Source organism: Malania oleifera, chromosome 7 (assembly GCF_029873635.1).
Source record: "Malania oleifera isolate guangnan ecotype guangnan chromosome 7, ASM2987363v1, whole genome shotgun sequence".
Lineage (NCBI taxonomy): Eukaryota > Viridiplantae > Streptophyta > Magnoliopsida > Santalales > Ximeniaceae > Malania > Malania oleifera.
In genome coordinates, this window is record NC_080423.1 from 25,148,233 (window position 1) to 25,166,025 (window position 17,793).

The 17,793-nt window shown below is 36.6% G+C and overlaps 1 protein-coding gene across 3 annotated transcripts in view; it reads left to right on the top strand.

Moving 5' to 3' along the window:
- Positions 1 to 235: 235 nt before the first annotated feature.
- The window catches only part of LOC131160316 (senescence-associated protein SPA15, chloroplastic), an 81,138-nt gene continuing 63,580 nt past the window's right edge, over positions 236 to 17,793 (top strand). For 2 of the 3 annotated variants that reach the window (XM_058115879.1, XM_058115881.1), the window contains exons 1-4: positions 260 to 372; positions 12,071 to 12,476; positions 14,466 to 14,615; positions 14,934 to 15,007. In XM_058115879.1, the coding sequence (XP_057971862.1) occupies positions 12,139 to 12,476; positions 14,466 to 14,615; positions 14,934 to 15,007 (562 nt within the window). In that variant the 5' untranslated portion in view covers positions 260 to 372; positions 12,071 to 12,138. Of the gene's footprint in view, positions 373 to 12,070; positions 12,477 to 14,465; positions 14,616 to 14,933; positions 15,008 to 17,793 lie in introns of all 3 variants that reach the window. The other variant, XM_058115878.1, reaches the window with a different exon arrangement.

The window sequence follows — 17,793 nt, forward strand, 5'->3', positions numbered from 1 at the left end:
TCCATACCTAATTTTTTTTTGCAAAAATTCCAATTAGAATTATTTTATCATTATACAAATATTTACACCTTAAATAATGTATTAAACTAGGAAAGCATGACTTATTCCCTTTATCCAGTGACGTGGCAGACAAATAAAGCAGGTGGGACAACCTAGTGACGTGGCAGACCGGGTGTGAAACATGTGGCAATATTTTTGCCATAAAAATAAAAATTATTCCAACTGCGAAGGACCCATGGCAAATGGGGGCGTTCGCGGGGCCACACGCTTATCTTGTGGATGCGATTCTCTTTCCCCGGCCCTCTTAAATTTTACAACTCTCCTCTCTTCCTCTTTCTCACTCTATAGGAAAGTGGGCGCTTCCTTCAACAGGTGATTTGCCGAGTCTCTGCTTGATTCTGTGTCTCCTTTGTTCCATTTCGGCTGATTTGTTGCTCTAATTCTACTCTTTTCTTATGTTGGTATTCTATAATCACTTTCTAGTTGCTGTTTGAAGCTTATTTTGTGATACTGAGTCAGAGTCTTTGCCTTGAAGTAATATTTCTTGCTGTCTTGCTGCTTAAAATCAATATCCTCTTTCTGATACCTTTACATGGGTACAGTAATAGTGTTCAGGTTTAGTTTTGGCGTTAATTTTTTTTTTTTGGTATTATTTTCACAAATTATGGCAACATTGGTCTAAAAAGTTTCATTGATTCTAACAAGGGGGCCTTCTTTTGAAATTAGTTGTGGTCGTCTTTGTAATAGTCTTACCCATCTGAAATTTCAGCTTCTGCTGCCCTCATACTCATAAAGCATTCTAAATTTCTGATTGGGTCTATGTTTGTAGTCTCTGAACCACTGACGAAGGTTATTAGGCTTTTGGAAAAATTTTCAAACCAGTGATTTGCCATTTGTTTTTTTAAATATGCTTGTGACAGAGTAATGAGCCAAGAGTGTGAAAATTCAGTCCTTGTTTCCATTTTTCAAAGTAATAGTGTATCGGCCTAGCAGGGTGTCGCTATGTGAGATGTGGTAGAGATCTTGATGGACTTGCAAAATTTTGAACTTACACCTGTTTTGGTCATCACTTTTTACATCATGCAAGGTGCTTATGCTTATTGCTGAAAGAAGTGGCAAAAGAAGTACCCTAAGTACATTGGGAGAAAGGAAGATGACAGCATTTAAGACCCAAAATCCTTATTTAACACAAGCAAGATCATTGTAGCCAAAATTCACTGATAAGAGGAAATCTAGAATTACTCTTTGAATGCAGTGAGGAACTTGCATGTTATTCTTGACTAAATGATACACAATATGTTTTGGTAATCATTCTGGCAATTCTAGAACATCTATTACGCATTGAAATGCTTTCTCTGTTGGGAATAAACAACAAATTCCCGAAACTTGTGAGAAACAAAATAGAGAAAATAACGCCAAAGAAAAATCAATTACACGCACAAGATAATATTTACGTGGTTCGGCAATTTTGCCTACGTCCACGGAGTTGCAAGGATTTCAATATTATCAGGAAGAAAACACAGAGAGTGCGGCGATACAATGCTCTCCCTCTCGCTCTCTCGCAGGTACAACCACACCGACCCTAATCACCCGAAAGCAATCCTTTTATATGTTGCGCCTAGGATTCCATTCCGAATAGGCTCCAAAACAAGCTTTCGCTCCATGGACTAACCCTTAGGATAGAAATCTCTAATTAAATAGGGGTCGGGTCGGCATCCAAATTAAAACACAACTAGGCTCCACAAAAGCCCAACATTCTCTGTGAGATGTTGTGGGAGCTATAACATGCAAAATAAATTGCTAACAAACTCGTGGCGCAATACAGTTTGTATATATGTGATAACTTTGCCATTGCCTTGTGACAATGCGCTCTTGTGCATAAATTTTCACTGTTGTAGAAAAGTAGTTGTGCATACCACACAGTACTACAAACCCAGCCCTGCACTTAACACTTCTGCACAAAATGTGAAGTGTGAAGTGTACTCTTTTTTTGCCCAATGTACTAAGGGTACTTCTTTTGCCACTTCAGAGGACTCTGAACACTTAGATGTCACATAAAATGGTGTCCAAGTTGATGTTCAAAGCATGTAGTTAGGGGTAGACACAGGTGCAAAGTCCAAATTCAGAGTTAAACATTAAAATGCGCCATTTAAATTTTTAAAAAAACATGGAATTTATTTGTAAGAAATGAAAATATGATTTTAAAAATAAGCCAAAGCCACTACAAGGTTATGAATATAAATTCTTGTACCACCCTCTTTTGCTCCTTACGCATTTGACAAATCTATGGTCTTGTTCTCAGACAAGAGTCCAAGGTCAGATTTAACTTATAAACCCACAAACTTTTAATTTTTCCATGTGAGATAACCTCATAATCTTTTCTTTATATTTTGTTAAAGTACACCAAGAGTCCCCTATTTATTTTAACAAATATAAAACTCCAGTATAATATTAAATACTATGCAGGAGCTGGCGATGGCTTGAATCCTCACTCTTAACCTGCATTTGGACGCATGGAATTGGGACCTTGGATTTGGATTTGTGTGGATTTGGACAAAACATATTACAAAATTGTATTTACTTTCTTCCAAATCCACTCAAATCCAAACCTTGAAACCCATGCTTCCAAACACTACCTTAGTGAACTAACAGTGCAGCCATCGTGAATAAAATATGAACTATGACTATATTCAAATTGCTTAGTACGTGTAGTATTTAATCTTATACAAGCTATTAAGCTAGCAAATTACAACCATATGTTTATCTGAGTTATAATGTGTAAAAATAATTTTTAATCAGCACAAAAGTAGCCCACTTTCACACTTTCCCATAATACTCCAACTTATGATTCGTTCCTTTAGAGCTTTTCAACTGAAGATTTAAGTACATATAAGTAGATTGTCTTTGTAGCTGGTTTACTCATTTTTGGGTCATCTAGATCTTTGTTAACGTCTGTTTAGTGAATTTCAAGACTCTTTGTAGTAGCCACAACAAGAAAGTGTTATAGAAGTAAGCTTACTCAGTGGAGAGATATTTTTGAAGAAATCAATGTTTACTTTTGCTTAAACCATTTTTGCTAAAAACCTACTGAATCAGATGAATGTAAATGGCTTTAATTATAATTGTAGGATCACCTTGTATGCATAAATAGGGTTAAAGTGATAAAATCATAAAATCCATTGACTTTTCTTCTGCAGTTCCACCCACTACCTTTAGTTCAATACAAAGAAAACTGCTAAACATCTATATATACTAACTTATATCACTATTGAGTCAAATTAACTTTTTACTGTTTTTTCAATTATTGACATTCAATTTTTGAAAATATTAATTTTTTTTTACAAATTTCATTAAACTTATTTTTCCAATTAGAACATCATTTTCTTTAAATACATACTCTTCTGTAATATTGAATCAATTGTTATAATTTATGTTTGTAAAAGCTATTAGCTAAATTATAAGATTTTTTTCTCTCTTGCTCAATAAATGTGTACAAAAGTCTGGTAAAATCTGATACTTCATATATAAAATTATCTTTTATGTATTATAATTTTCATAAGTTCTATAAATAAATACATTATTTAAAAAAAAAAAAAACTTAAATTTAAGCAAATAAAAAGGCACAGTTACAAGCCTTAATGCCTAGTTTAGGTCTCTTTGGACCTTGTGATCCATTTTAGATGAAGGCAATAAAGAATATATTAGCTCACAAGGGATACAAGGGAAAAGAAACAAATTCAAATAGAGAACAAAAAGTCAGAAACCATTCCAAACTTAACAGAACCTGCAAAACCTCCTAACACTGAAACATGACACCTTATTTCTTCTACTATTTTGCTTACAACAGCATCAGGCATGACAAGATTTCTCAAAATCAATTGATTTCTGGAATCTAGATCTACAAATATGTTACATACTAGCAGCCAAGGTGAGGTGGCAAAAATCTGCTGAAGGAGCAGAATGCAGCCTGAGCTGTCTATTAACCTCCTCTTCCCAAGTATAGGCCAGCTGGATATTTTCAAGCAGTTTCCTCTTTATAAATCTTCTTAGTGAAGGCACAGCCAAAACTTAAGTGGTTTCTTGATTCGACTTCCTGAATCCTGATGGCAGAATAGGCAGGCTAAAATTTAGCTCTTTCACACTTAGACGATCCAACGTTTTGCACCTGTTCCAAGAGGTCAGCCATGCAATGAAAGCATGCCTAGAAATGTATCTCTTGAACCAGACAGTACAGACTGCATTGAACCAATTAACAGCAGGACTTCTCTTATGTCAGAAAGAGCCAAAGAAATCCTTCTTGGCCAAAATCATCTCACATCTCTTATTATACTAGAGACTTTAGCTTCCAAAGGGTGAGAGAAGTCATTATGAATATTGAGGCCAAACTTGTCTGTTTGAGACCCTAAAGGATGCCAGTTGCCAAAAAGTAGAGAAGCATTGTATCCACTTCTTATTATGTGTTTGAAGGCAGAGGATACTTAGTTATAATTCCCAGAATTCTCTTCCAAGAGCAGGCGCCACTGAGGGGAAGCTTGATAGCCCAGATACTTCTATTGGCTTGCAGCCATTTAACCCATAAGAAGAATGAGGAGGAGAAAATTAGACAAAGCAGCTCGACAGCAAAGGCCCCATATTGAGGCTTACAAACCTTAGCCCAGCCAATATTAACGCTTGCAGTATTTGAGTTAACAACCTTCCACAAGAGAGCTTTAAGCTTTTGTTTCAAAGGTAATAATGACCAAGGAATGCAGGGTAAGGGGAGAGCCCCAGTAGTTTTATATGCTCTATAGAATAGAGTTTATGAGCTGGAGTCTCCTTGTGTAAGAGAGGTGTTTGATGGCCCAAGTGTCAAATCTGCTAGAGATATTCTCAACCATTTAAGAAACAATCATTTTTATTGATCTTTTAGTGACAAGGGGCGGTCCTAAATATTTAACAGGATGAATTCCCTTGGGCATGCCCAGAATTTGAAGGATTTACATCTTAACATGTTAAAATCCCAATCCCAAGTATCATTGTAAATAATACACAAATTAGTAAATAATACACAAATTAGGAAAGTGGGTAAATATGGGGGATTTGATATTATTCAGTAAGGGAATTGTTTCCTTGTTTAGAATAGGTAATCGTATTATATATTGGGATGTACATATGAACAAAGTAATGTAGATAAGTTTCAATAGCTACTGCTTACATGGTATCAGAGCTAGGGTTTCTCAACCTTAGCTAAACGATGGCCAGTAGCACCATCAACAGCAGAGGCTCTACCTCTTTTGCAAATATCAACGGTGACTCAGAGGCCACATCTGTTGGGGGTTCGAATGGGCTGGATAACACAGCCTTTCCACTCTCATTGGAAAAATTAAACGGAAAAAATTTCCGTGAGTGGGCTCAATCCATGAAATTGGTGATTGAGGGAAAAGGGAAGCTAGGTTATCTCACCGGTGAGTGGAGGAAACCAGACCCTACCGACGTTGTAGCCTTGCAAAGATGGAGGTCTGAAAACTCCATGGTCACAGCTGGGCTCGTCAACTCGATGCAGCCGTCAATTGGAAAAGTCTACTTGTTCTTGCCAACGGCGAAGGACGTTTGGGAAGCTATACGTGAGACATACTCTGACGTCGAGAGTTACTCGCAAATCTTCGAAATGAAGACCCGATTGTGGCAGATGAGGCAAGGTGAGAGAGGCGTTACCGAGTATTTCATGGAGATGACTCATCTCTGGAAGGAGCTCGATCTGAGCATCAACGAGGAGTGGGAGTGCTCCGGTGACAGTACACGATACCGAAGGAGGCTCGAAAACGAAAGGGTCTTTGAGTTCCTTGCCGGGTTGAACTAAGAGCTCGACGACGTGAGGGGACAGATCCTTGGGCAGCGACCTCTTCCTTCAACTCGAGAGGTCTTCGTAGAGGTTAGGAGGGAGGAGAACAGGAGGCGTGTGATGCTGAGGCCCCAAAATGAACCTGCTGGGCTAGACCTCCCCGTACCCGTATCCGCCCGAAAAATAGATGGGCACGCTGGACACGCTGGGCTGGATGTTTTAGCTCTTGTATCAAAAGGCCTAGGGGGACCTAGTCAACGACCATAAAAAGGTAAATTGTGGTGTGAACATTGCCGAAAAACAGGTCATTTAAAAAATACCTATTGGGAGATTCATGGAAAACCAGTAGATTGGAAGCTGAGACAATACCAAAAAAATCGTGGGTACCAGGCCAACACTGATGGATCAACTGAAAGATTACAAGGAGAAAACACCAATACCTTTCCCAGTAGTGTATTTAGTCCTGAACAGTTGGATCAGCTGTATAAAATGATTTTGTCAATTCAAACATCGGGTCAGTCTTCCTATGGTTTCCTAGCTCACCGAGGTAATTATCTGTCAGCTTTAAATACTACATCCTGTTACAAATCTTCATGGATAATTGATTCGGATGCATCCGATCATATGACTGGATCTTATCAATGTTTTTCATCTTACTCACCATATGCTGGGAATTTGAGGGTAAAAATTGCAGATGGCTCTCTCTCACCAGTTGTTGGAAAAGGAAGTATTCGCATATCTGATTCCATAACTTTACAATCTGTCCTACATGTCCCCAAGTTATCTTGCAACCTGTTATCCATCAGTCAGTTAACAAAAAACTCAAATTGTTCTGCTAAATTTGTTTCCTCTCATTGTGTTTTTCAAGACCTATCATCGGGAAAGACGATTGGCACTGCTAAAGCGTATGAGGGACTTTACTACTTTGAGGAGGCAAGTTTGAGTGAACTATGTAATACTGCAATTTGTGATTCTGCATCTACTTCTAGAAATAGTGAACTTTTGTTATGGCATTCAAGAATGGGTCATCCCAATTTTTAATATTTAAAACATTTGTATCCTTCTATTTGTTCAAATAAAATGGCTTCTGAGTTTCAATGTGAAGTGTGTGAGCTTGCCAAACATCGTCGTACTTCTTTCCCATCATCCATATACAAACCATCTCGCCAATTTACTATGTTTCACAGTGATGTATGGGGTCCCTCACGTTCCCTCATTCGCACCAATACAAAATGGTTCGTTACCTTTATTGATGACCATACTTGTCTTTGTTGGGCCTACTTACTGAAAGACAAAACTGAAGTCCGCTCCATTTTCATCAGTTTTCATTCCATGATTCATACACAGTTTCAGACTCATATTCAAATTTTACGTACTGATAATGGTGCGGAATATTTTAATACTATTCTGGGAACTTATCTTCAAGAAAATGGGATTGTTCATCAAAGTTCTTGTGTGGATACCCCTTAACAAAATGGGGTTGCTGAACAAAAAAATAGACATATACTTGAAGTAGCCTAGGCATTAATGTTTACTACCAATATGAAACATTATTTTTGGGGCGATGTCATCTTAACAACCACACATCTCATTAATCGAATGTCGAGTCGAGCACTTTCATTTGTCACCCCTCTTCGGAAATTCTAGGAACACTTTCCTACCTCTCGACTCCCCTCCAGTCTCCCACTGAAAATCTTTGGTTGTACTGCTTTTGTTCATGTTCACGCACACCATCGCGATAAATTGGATCCTCGTGCCATTAAATGTGTCTTCTTTGGTTATTCGCCTACCCAGAAAGGCTACAAATGCTATGATCCGGTCTCAAAACGACTGTTTGTTAGTCTTAATGTCACTTTCTTTGAAACCACTCCTTATTTCCCAAAGCCCTCTCTTCAGGGGGAGAAATGGAGTGAAGATCGGTTCTTTGACCTCTTTACTACTGAATCTGATCATTTCCTCTGGCTACTCCATTCCTTGACCCATCTATTGAGTCTTCCATTGCATTACTTCCTGACCTGCCAAACACAATAGAACACTTACCCTCAAGGGGAGATACAGGAGAGCAAAACAACACGGACATGCTCGTTTACTCAAGAAAGCTAAAAACAATGGATAGGGAGAATCTCATACCTGAGGCACCAAGAGCGTTAGAACCAGTGATGGCTCCGAATAACCATGAGCCCATGCCCAATCCCGATCTGATAATTGAGTCTTCTTCTGATAACCCTGCACCTGATGATATCAATTTACCTATAGCAATCAGAAAACAAACCAGGTCATGTACTCAATACCCTTGGTCTAAATGCATGTCTTATAAAAGCTTGTCTATAGGATATCATGCGTTTGTTTCTAACCTTGACAGGATGAAAATGCCAAAGAACATTCAGGAAGCTCTAGAAATACCGAAATGGAGAGAGGCAGTCATGGAAGAAATGTGAGTCCTAGAAAAAAATGGAACTTGAAAGTTGACAAATCTACCGAAAGGGAAGAAGCCAGTGGGTTGTAAATGGGTCTTCACAGTGAAATATAAATCTGATGGAACAGTTGAAAGATATAAAGCTAGACTTGTTGCAAAAGGTTTTACACAGACTTACGACATTGACTATACGGAAACATTTGCACCGGTGGCAAACTTAAATACAGTTCGGGTTCTCTTGTCCTTGGCAGCCAATTTAGATTGGCCACTACAACAACTTGATATTAAAAATGTTTTCTTAAATAGAGAGTTAGAAGAGGAAGTATACATGACTATACCACTAGGATTTAGTGAAACAAGTAAAGAAAATAGAGTGTGTAAACTCAAGAAATCCTTATATGGTCTCAAACAATCTCCTAGAGCATGGTTCGACACATTCACAAAAGTACTAAAGAATTAAGGTTATCGACAAGGGCAATCAGACCATACACTGTTCTTCCAATAGTCTGAAGGAGGTAAGAGAACAATTCTAATAGTGTATGTTGATGATATAATCCTTACTAGTGATGATACTGTAGAAATGGAGAGATTGAAGAAAGTTCTGGCTGCTGAATTTGACATTAAAGACTTGGGATAGATGCGGTATTTTTTGGGCATGGAAGTGGCGAGAACGAAAAAGGGAGTTAGTGTTTCTTAGCGAAAGTATGTTACTGACCTCCTAATTGAAATTGGCATGCTAGGATGCAAACCCAGCGAAACCCCAATGGAAGCAGTAAAGAGGGTTGAAGACTGTGGAAAACCAGTAGAAAAGGAGAGGTATCAGAGATTGGTTGGCAAGCTAATCTACCTATCACATACTAGACCAGATATTGGATTTGCAGTCAGTGTAGTAAGTCAACACATGCATTCACCAAAAGAAGCTCACTTAGATGCTGTATACAAGATCCTTAGATATCTCAAGGGATCCCCGGGAAGAGGACTCTTCTTTAAGAAATGTGAAAGCAAGGAAGTAGAGATCTTTATAGATGCAGATTGGGCAGGATCAGTGGAAGATAGCAGGTCCACCACAGTTTATTGTACATTCGTCTGGGGAAACCTATTAACTTGAAGAAGCAAAAAACAGAATGTGGTGGCTCATAGTAGTGCTGAAGCTGAATTTAGGGCAGTCGCTCAAGGGATATGTGAAGGATTGTGGTTACGAAAACTCTTGGAAGAATTACAGGTCTCGGTGAACTTTCCTATCAAACTCTATAGTGACAATAAGGCAGCTATCAGCATCTCTCTCAATCCAGTTCAACACGACAGGACTAAACATGTGGAAGTAGACAGACACTTCATCAAAGAGAAAATTGAAGAAGGAATTATATGTATGACTTATGTACCAACCAAGGAACAAACTGCAGATACTCTCACTAAAGGGTTGGGACGACAGAGCTTTGATGATCTTATTAGCAAGTTGGAGATGATTAATATTTATGATTCAACTTGAGGGGGAGTGTTAAAATCCCAATCCCAAGTATCATTGTAAATAATACACAAATTAGGAAAGTGGGTAAATATGGGGGATTTGATATTATTCAGTAAGGGAATTGTTTCCTTGTTTAGAATAGGTAATCGTATTATATATTGGGATGTACATATGAACAAAGTAATGTAGAAAAGATTCAATAGCTTCTACTTACATAACATCATCAGAAACACCAGAAATAAAGATAGTGAATTTCACAGAATTAGTTTAGAGACCAGAGAGAAAGTAGAAAGTTCTAGAGAGTACTTGATACTCCTTGCAGAAGCAGTACTTCCATGAGAAAAGATCAAAAGATCATTTGCAAAGCATAAGTTGGTGAGTCCAAGCTTCTTGCACTTGCTGTGGTACTTCAACTCTCATTTATCAGCAGCCAAACCCAAAATTTTTGTCAAAATCTCCATTAAAAGGACAAAGAAGCAAGGGGAAATGGGATTCTCATGCTTTACTCCCTTCTCACCTTTGAAATAGCCTTCCTAACGGTCATTAATAACTAAGGAGAAAGGAGTAGTAACTGTTAACACCGGAGGAGTCCATGGGTAAGCTTGACACACATGAATGAGCACCAACATGACCCAAAAGCTTAAGCCTATTGGGTTTTGGGCCCAACCATGTATATAAACACTTATCATCCACTCAATTTTTCCAATGTGGGACAAACTCACAAGTGGAATTTTCAACAATCTCCCCTTCACTTGTGAGTTCCAACTGCTTTCCCTTGAACGGAAACCATCTCCCTTATGGGAGTAACCCTAATTCCCCAACAGTTGGTCAAGTGAGCCTTACCATTGGCGCCTCGCATGCCTTAGATTGCATTCCGCATACCTCCGAACCAATCCTACCTCCTATGTCTTGACCCTATTCGGATCCATCACAGGCTTAGATGATCCTTATTGGCCTCAGTCACACACTTGGTCCTTCAATTGTTAGCACGTCAGGAGAATTAGTTTCACGTCTCGACTTTTTACGATGTTGTTCATCTAGAGTGATGAACCGTCGGTTCTGATACCACTTATTAACATTGGAGTAGTCGATGGGTAGGCTTGACACACATGAGTGAGCACCAACTTGACCCAAAAGCTTAAACCTATTGGGTCTTGGGCCCAACCATATATATAAGCACCCATCATCCACTTAATTTTTCCAATGTTGGACAAACTCACAAGTGGAATTCTCAACATTTCCAATTTTTCCATGTTCTGAAAGCGACTCTATAAAGTTTAGTCATAGACTCATAATACAAGACTCACATTTTCTAGATTTATTTTTAACTTAGGTATAAAAAATTAAAATTAATAGTTTTCATGTTTTAAACATATTTAACATTAATATGATGCGCATTCCACAAATTAAAACAGATAATCATGTCAGCAGAAACATATGAATTTTGTTCATTTCAGTATATAATTGATCATGTGCATAGCCCATACAACCTAATACACCATTTTTAGAAAGAACACACTGATCAGACTCAAAGCCTGCATTAAACGACCCTTTCTTCAATAGAAATCTAGAAACCAAATTCTTTTGAATATATGCACATGCAGTATATTCTTGAGGGTTAAAAAACATTTGTCCAGAGATGGATTTTAATTCCAGATCTCCAATCCCATGAGCTTTGTTTGTGTGAATGAAAATTTTTTTTTTCTTTGGACACCCTCAATTGGTTTGTAGATCTTGAACCAAGCACCATCGTGGCAGATATGCTGATTTGCTCCAGAGTCTATCAGTGAACCTTCAGTAGCACTAGCACCTAATGAAGTAAGTAATCAGTGATGAAAAACTTCAAACTGGCTCTTAGTCACGCTAGCCTGTCCATTAGGCTTGTGTTACCAAAAACAACAAACTCTTAGCAGTATGTCCAAATTTTTAGTTTGCCTAGCACCCATCATTATTTTGATCATCATTTGATCGTCTAGAAGGCAGCCCGTAGTTCATTTTATGGTTTATTTGCCCTTGGCCATGGGTTTAACCACCTCTATTATGGCAAAAGTAATTGTATTAAACTAATTTCCATATGGTCTGTGCCTCTACTTTCTTCTTTTAATTTTTCCCATGGAACTTTTGGAAAATATGTCAACATGAGATAACCAAAAGTTGTATAGTTTTGGGTTTGTAATAGCTTCGGTTCCATTTTCGAAGAAGCATACATGTTACAAGACATGGGAATTTTGTAATAAGACTTTGTGCTTTTAATACCTTTATTTGGTAGAAATTTTTTTGTCTTTATGGCTGTATTCTTTAAAAGATCTTTTTGAATATTTTAAATTATAAGTTGCTAACTGTTTCTGTGTTTGCTTCTAATCAGCTTTGTGCTACAGTAAATGAAATGCTGGCTTGAACTATTTATATTTTCTTCTCATCTTGACGCCTCACATGGCAGTTACTGCAAGCAAGTTTTCTAGTGGCCCTGCAGTGACTAAGAAGCCAACTGTTTCTAAATCATGTGGAATAATTTATTCATTTTCCAAGTTAACACAGAACACAAGGTTATATCCTACAATTCGGTTATTTGAGCATGGACAACACAGCAACGGGCATCCACTGACAACTAAATTGAGCTTTTCTGATGTTTGTTTGTGGCACACCCATGGAGGACTTAATAGTAATATTACTTCTCGAAGATCTTGCATTTTATGTCAGTTGACAAGAATGCATAACAGTGAAGCAAAAGAATGTGCTAGAAACCATGGTGACTATTCAGATTTATCCAGGTAAGCAAAAAGGCAAAATGTTGCATTATCAATTCTGTTTTACCAATCAGCTGAACTAAGCTTGCATCAGCCCTTATAATAATTCTAATAATACTAAATATTTTAGCTTTGCTTCTGTTAAGCTGCATTAATAGTTTTGATCAGCCACATTATCTTGCTCCAACGGAAATCTGACTCTATTGAATGGAAATGGCTTTGCATGCCAACATGAAGACAGGGAGTTGAACATGTAGATTCTTTTTTATGTGCAGGCACGTTCTTGCATGAATGTTTGTATTCTTACATTTATGAAAATGGAGATATATAATAGGTTTCGTCGTGGTACGATGTTGCAGGAATTATTTTAGATGCATGTTAACTCTTTCAAATTTACCATGCAAACATGTTGGAATTGCACTAGAGGTGAATATTATTGAAATCATGTCTATATTTCTTAAGAAATATATTATTGAACCAATATCAAATATAGTTTTAACGATCTAATATTATATTATAGTTATATATGTACATATATATATTTTTGTATTATAGCAGGAATAATTAGAAAAATGCAAGTGGCAATCATATATGCTAGGTTTTCATCCAGTAGTTATTGGGAAAAACAAATTAAAATAAATACAATATTTAGCTAGTACATATTATGTTTTTTTTACTTTATGTTGATAAATATGTTGATAAAATGAAAGTGGGCAGCCGTATATTAAATTAATACAAATTGTCCTTTGAATTTTCGAAAAAATATACTGGTCAGTTTTGAAAGTAGTTTGAAACAAATGCACAAATCAGAAATTAAAGAAGAAGAAGAAGAAGAAGAAGAAGGTGTGAATACCCTAATTATTTGGGCATTAGTATATGGAAGCATTAGGACTCAAAAAGTACAAAGTTCTGTCAGATGTGTGGACAAGGGTTTCCGGTAAACATGAGTCCAGCATAGCAAATGGACATGTGTCCACAGAGAAGGTGTAAATACCCTAATTGTTTGTGCGTAAGTATATGGCATAAGTGCAAGGACCCAAATTTCTGTCAGATGTGTGGACAAGGGGATTCTGTCAACATGAGTCCAGCATAGCAAATGGACATGTGTCCTGTGTGGATTGTTGTCATGAAGGATTGTTACTGGTATGATGCCAGTGTGTTGATTTTTTGACATTGTGGAGTTGGGAAATTTTGAAATTCCATATAGGCCCAAGAATGCCATTGTTGTTTTGAAGGGCCAATAATGCTATTAGTGTCTTTGAAGAACCAATGATGTTATAGAGGAGCCAATAATGCTAGGGTTAATATGATCTTTAGATTCATCTGGTTTTTTAAGCCCAATAATGCTAATAAGATGAAGATGCTAGCCTTAGTTAAAATTGCATCCACTTTAAGTTTGTGATTACAGAAATAATTATTTGAATTGGGAGGGAACCCTTGGATGAATAAAATAATAACAATATTTTTAAACAGGACTCAACTGCATAAATATTTGGATAAAATAATGTCTATTTCCTGATCAGTTCATAATTTTAGCATGCTTTGTAAACAGTAATGGACAAATATACTTGTTTGGTATGACAATCCCTGAGTATCCTACTATCCATCTCTTCTGCTTTCTATTAGCAGGTCAATCATCAATGAGTTATTGTGCAATTGTTCCTTTTGCAGAACTTCCATTTTAATTGAAAAATATATTTTTTTTCTGAGATGTACTTGATTGTTCAGCTACCAATATGAAGCCATTAAATGTTTTTCCTTAATTTTTTCTGTTTATTTATTTTTATAACAATTTTATTTTCTATGAAATTATACTTGTTGAATAATCGTTTCTTCTCAAGTTTAATGATTTGTTGACCTACCAAATAAGGCCGTTCACTCATTTATTTTCCTGATTTCTGAAACATATATTTTACAAATCTTTCCACTTTTCGTTAGCTTAACGAGCGAAATATTCTTTCTTTGAAATTGGTAAATCATCTGTTCAGTTCATGAAATCATGTTGTGTAACAGTGCACCAAGTGGAGATGATGACAAGCATCCAGTAATTCTTCAGAGATCTATTCATTCAAGTCGGGGATTAGCTGAAGCTTGTAAATTTGTGTACAATGATGCAAAATTTGTGAATGAAAGGGCACGTAATGACATCATCATGCTATCTCGGTAGTATTCAGCACCTAGTCACATTTACCTATTGATTTTGTCAAAATTTTGCTGCAATAATACCAAAACAAATTTTCTTGCAAAGCTTATAGAAAATTGATGAAATTGCATGGTTCTAAGGATCATTGGCAATTTGTGACTGTCGAGAAAATTGGAGAAATCTGCCTCAATATGTTTTTTGGGGATTAGAGTTTTTATTAGTAGCTGATCTCCCAAAACTTTCCTCCCTGTGTCTGAACTCATTCTTTGATTCATTGTTTGCTCTTAAATTTACAATAACATGAAGATGTCTGCTTGTCTTTTGCCAATCTTTAATAGGGGCATAATGAGGTTAGATGCCCGTGCACGTCAAGATTTTGCTATTCTTGGGTTGGAATTTCTCAAGCTTGATGGTATATTCTTTTACCTCTGTTATATGAGTTTCTGACATGGATACACACACACACACACACCCCATAGTAAGTAAATCATTCAATTTTGTAATGGACAGCATTTGGCATGAGTTTATTGTGTTTTCTAATTCAATTGAAGTAATTCTGAATAGAATCATGTTGTTTTGTTACATAGGTTAAAAAGTAGAGGAGGGCATTAGGATGAAAAGAGATAGTCAGTGATCTGTTTACCATATTTACCATACTGGGTACATACACTGCACATGAAATCATCTGTATATTTGAATTTTGAATACATAGTTTTAAATAAGTAATAATTTATTTTAAATGTTAAATAGATTACAACATTGATAAACTAAGTGAAGGCCAACAAGAAAGCTTGTATGGAAATTAGGCAATGACAGTTCCTACCAAGATTTAATCAAATATACATGATAAGCCCAATAGAAATGACTAAGAGATTGCTTGGGCAATAGAAAAACCCTTGCAAATCCAACACATAGCTAAATTAGAAAGGGTTGCAATAAAAGAATGAGTAAAGAAGGAAGCTTGGACGGACTCACAAAGAATGGGAAGAAAGGTAAAGACGTCATGCTCAAGACGCCAACAAAAAATTTATTCTACAACCTCCCTTTTTGGGCACTCTTTGGTTTATTTGGGAATCGTAACAAGTCTTTTTGTAATCAAATCATATAAACATAATGATGTGTTAGATATAATCGTATCATTTGTAGTTATATATAAATTTCAAAATTTAATTTACTTAAAAAAAAAAAGTAGGAAAATGGCTTCACAAAATATAAATTTGTTTTTTTTTTTTGGGTAGAAAAAGAAGATGACTTTATTAGAAAAAAGAAGAATGTACAAGAAGGATAACAAGAAATTCTCCACAACAGAAGAAAGAAAAAAGAGAATAAAAATAAAGCAAAAACAATAAAACAAAAACCAAACAATCAAATTGGCAAAACCAACCAATCCTGTCGGATGTAAGTAAACATCTCTCCTTTAAAACAACCAAGAAGCAGATCAAAGCGAGGCAAAATGATGAGTCTACTCCTATAACAAAGATTCATTCAGCTTTCTTTTCCGTGAATTTTATGCGCATTTCTTTTAATCCATAAACCCCACAGAATTGTGAAAAACTACACACATCCACAAAGCATGAGCATCCTTAGATAAAAGAAGTGGCCAAAAAATCCTCCATAGACTTAAAAAAACCCAATTTTCTCCCCAAAGACCAAAAATCTCATTCCATAAATTCCAAGAAAATGAATAGTGCAAAAACAAATGAGACACTGTTCAGAACTATCAAGACAAAGAAAACATATATCAAGAGAAAGTGCCTTTGAAGATCTCCTACTGTACAACAGATTGTTGTTGTTAGCTTTATCAAGAACAACCACCAAATAAAAGCCTTGATCTTTGAGGGAACTTTGTGGCCTTCCTAGTAATTCTATGGAGTGGAAAGGAAATGTTAGCATTAATCAAGCAGTCGCAACAATATTTGCAAGATTAAACCCCTGAAGAGTCTAAAGACCAAGAATGTCTATGCACTTAAAAGGAAGGACAAGAAGTCCTCAATAATATCAGCAAGGAGGGAAACTCCTCTACCTCTCTATGATTAAGAGTTCTACAGAAATGATGAAAGTCCTAAGAAAATGAATGGTCTTTAGAAATCAAAAAAAGGAAATAACCTCATTATGACCTAAACTCAAATGATAAAGATGAGGAAAAGAATACAGTAAAGCAGCATTATGCACCCTGAAGTCTTCCCAAAAATGAATACAAGAGCCATTACCCAAGACAAACTTAGTGTGAGGGGGTAGACCTAAGAAATACACCTCCATGGACTTTCTGAAGAACATCTAATTCCTAAATTAGCATCCCAACCATTCACATGCATACCAAATTTACTTTTAATGACTCTATGCATAGGATTCCTCTAAGGGAATCTTCTATAACCATTTAGCTAGAAGAGTAATGTTTTTAGACACCAACTTATCAAGACCAAGCCCTCCTCCAACTTAGACCTGCGGACGGTCTCCCAATTAATATGATGATCCTCTTATCAACCCCAGCCAAAGGAAATCTCACATGATTTTCTCAATCTTATTGGCCGTCACCACAAGAAATCTAAAAACACAGATAAAAAAGAGGGATACTCGCAAGACAAGCCTAAATAAGAGTAATGAGAGCCCCTAAAGAAAATAATGCACCTTTCCTTCCATCCAAATGCCTAGACACTTTCTCCCCCACAAGATCCCAAAAAACCATAGACCTAGGATTACCTCACAATGGGACACCTAGATAAGGCAAAGGCCAATCCTAAAGATCAAAAGAGGTTAACAAAGCCAACTCCCTAGACCTACTGGATGTCAAATTGATGGCTGCTGTACCGCTCTCCCTCAAATTCATTTTAAGCCCAGAATTCCTCTCAAATATTTGTATTAGAGTCAAAATATTCAAAAATATGAATGAAAACCAAAGTATCGTCAGCAAATAGAAGATGGGACACACAAAACCCCTCTTTACCTACTTTTAGCCATTTAATGAAACCCTTATCAACCACCCTCTTCACCATTCTACTCAAAACATCAACCAAAACAAAAAATTAAAAATAAAATGGATATAATGGATACCCTTTTCTAACACATGTTGATGCTCTAAACCAAGATTTAGGTTCTCCATTAACAATAATTGAGAAAAAAAGCATTAGATGAGCAACCCTTTAGCCAAGTCCTCCATCTCTCCCAAACCCTTTATCAGCCAACACCTTACCCAAAAAA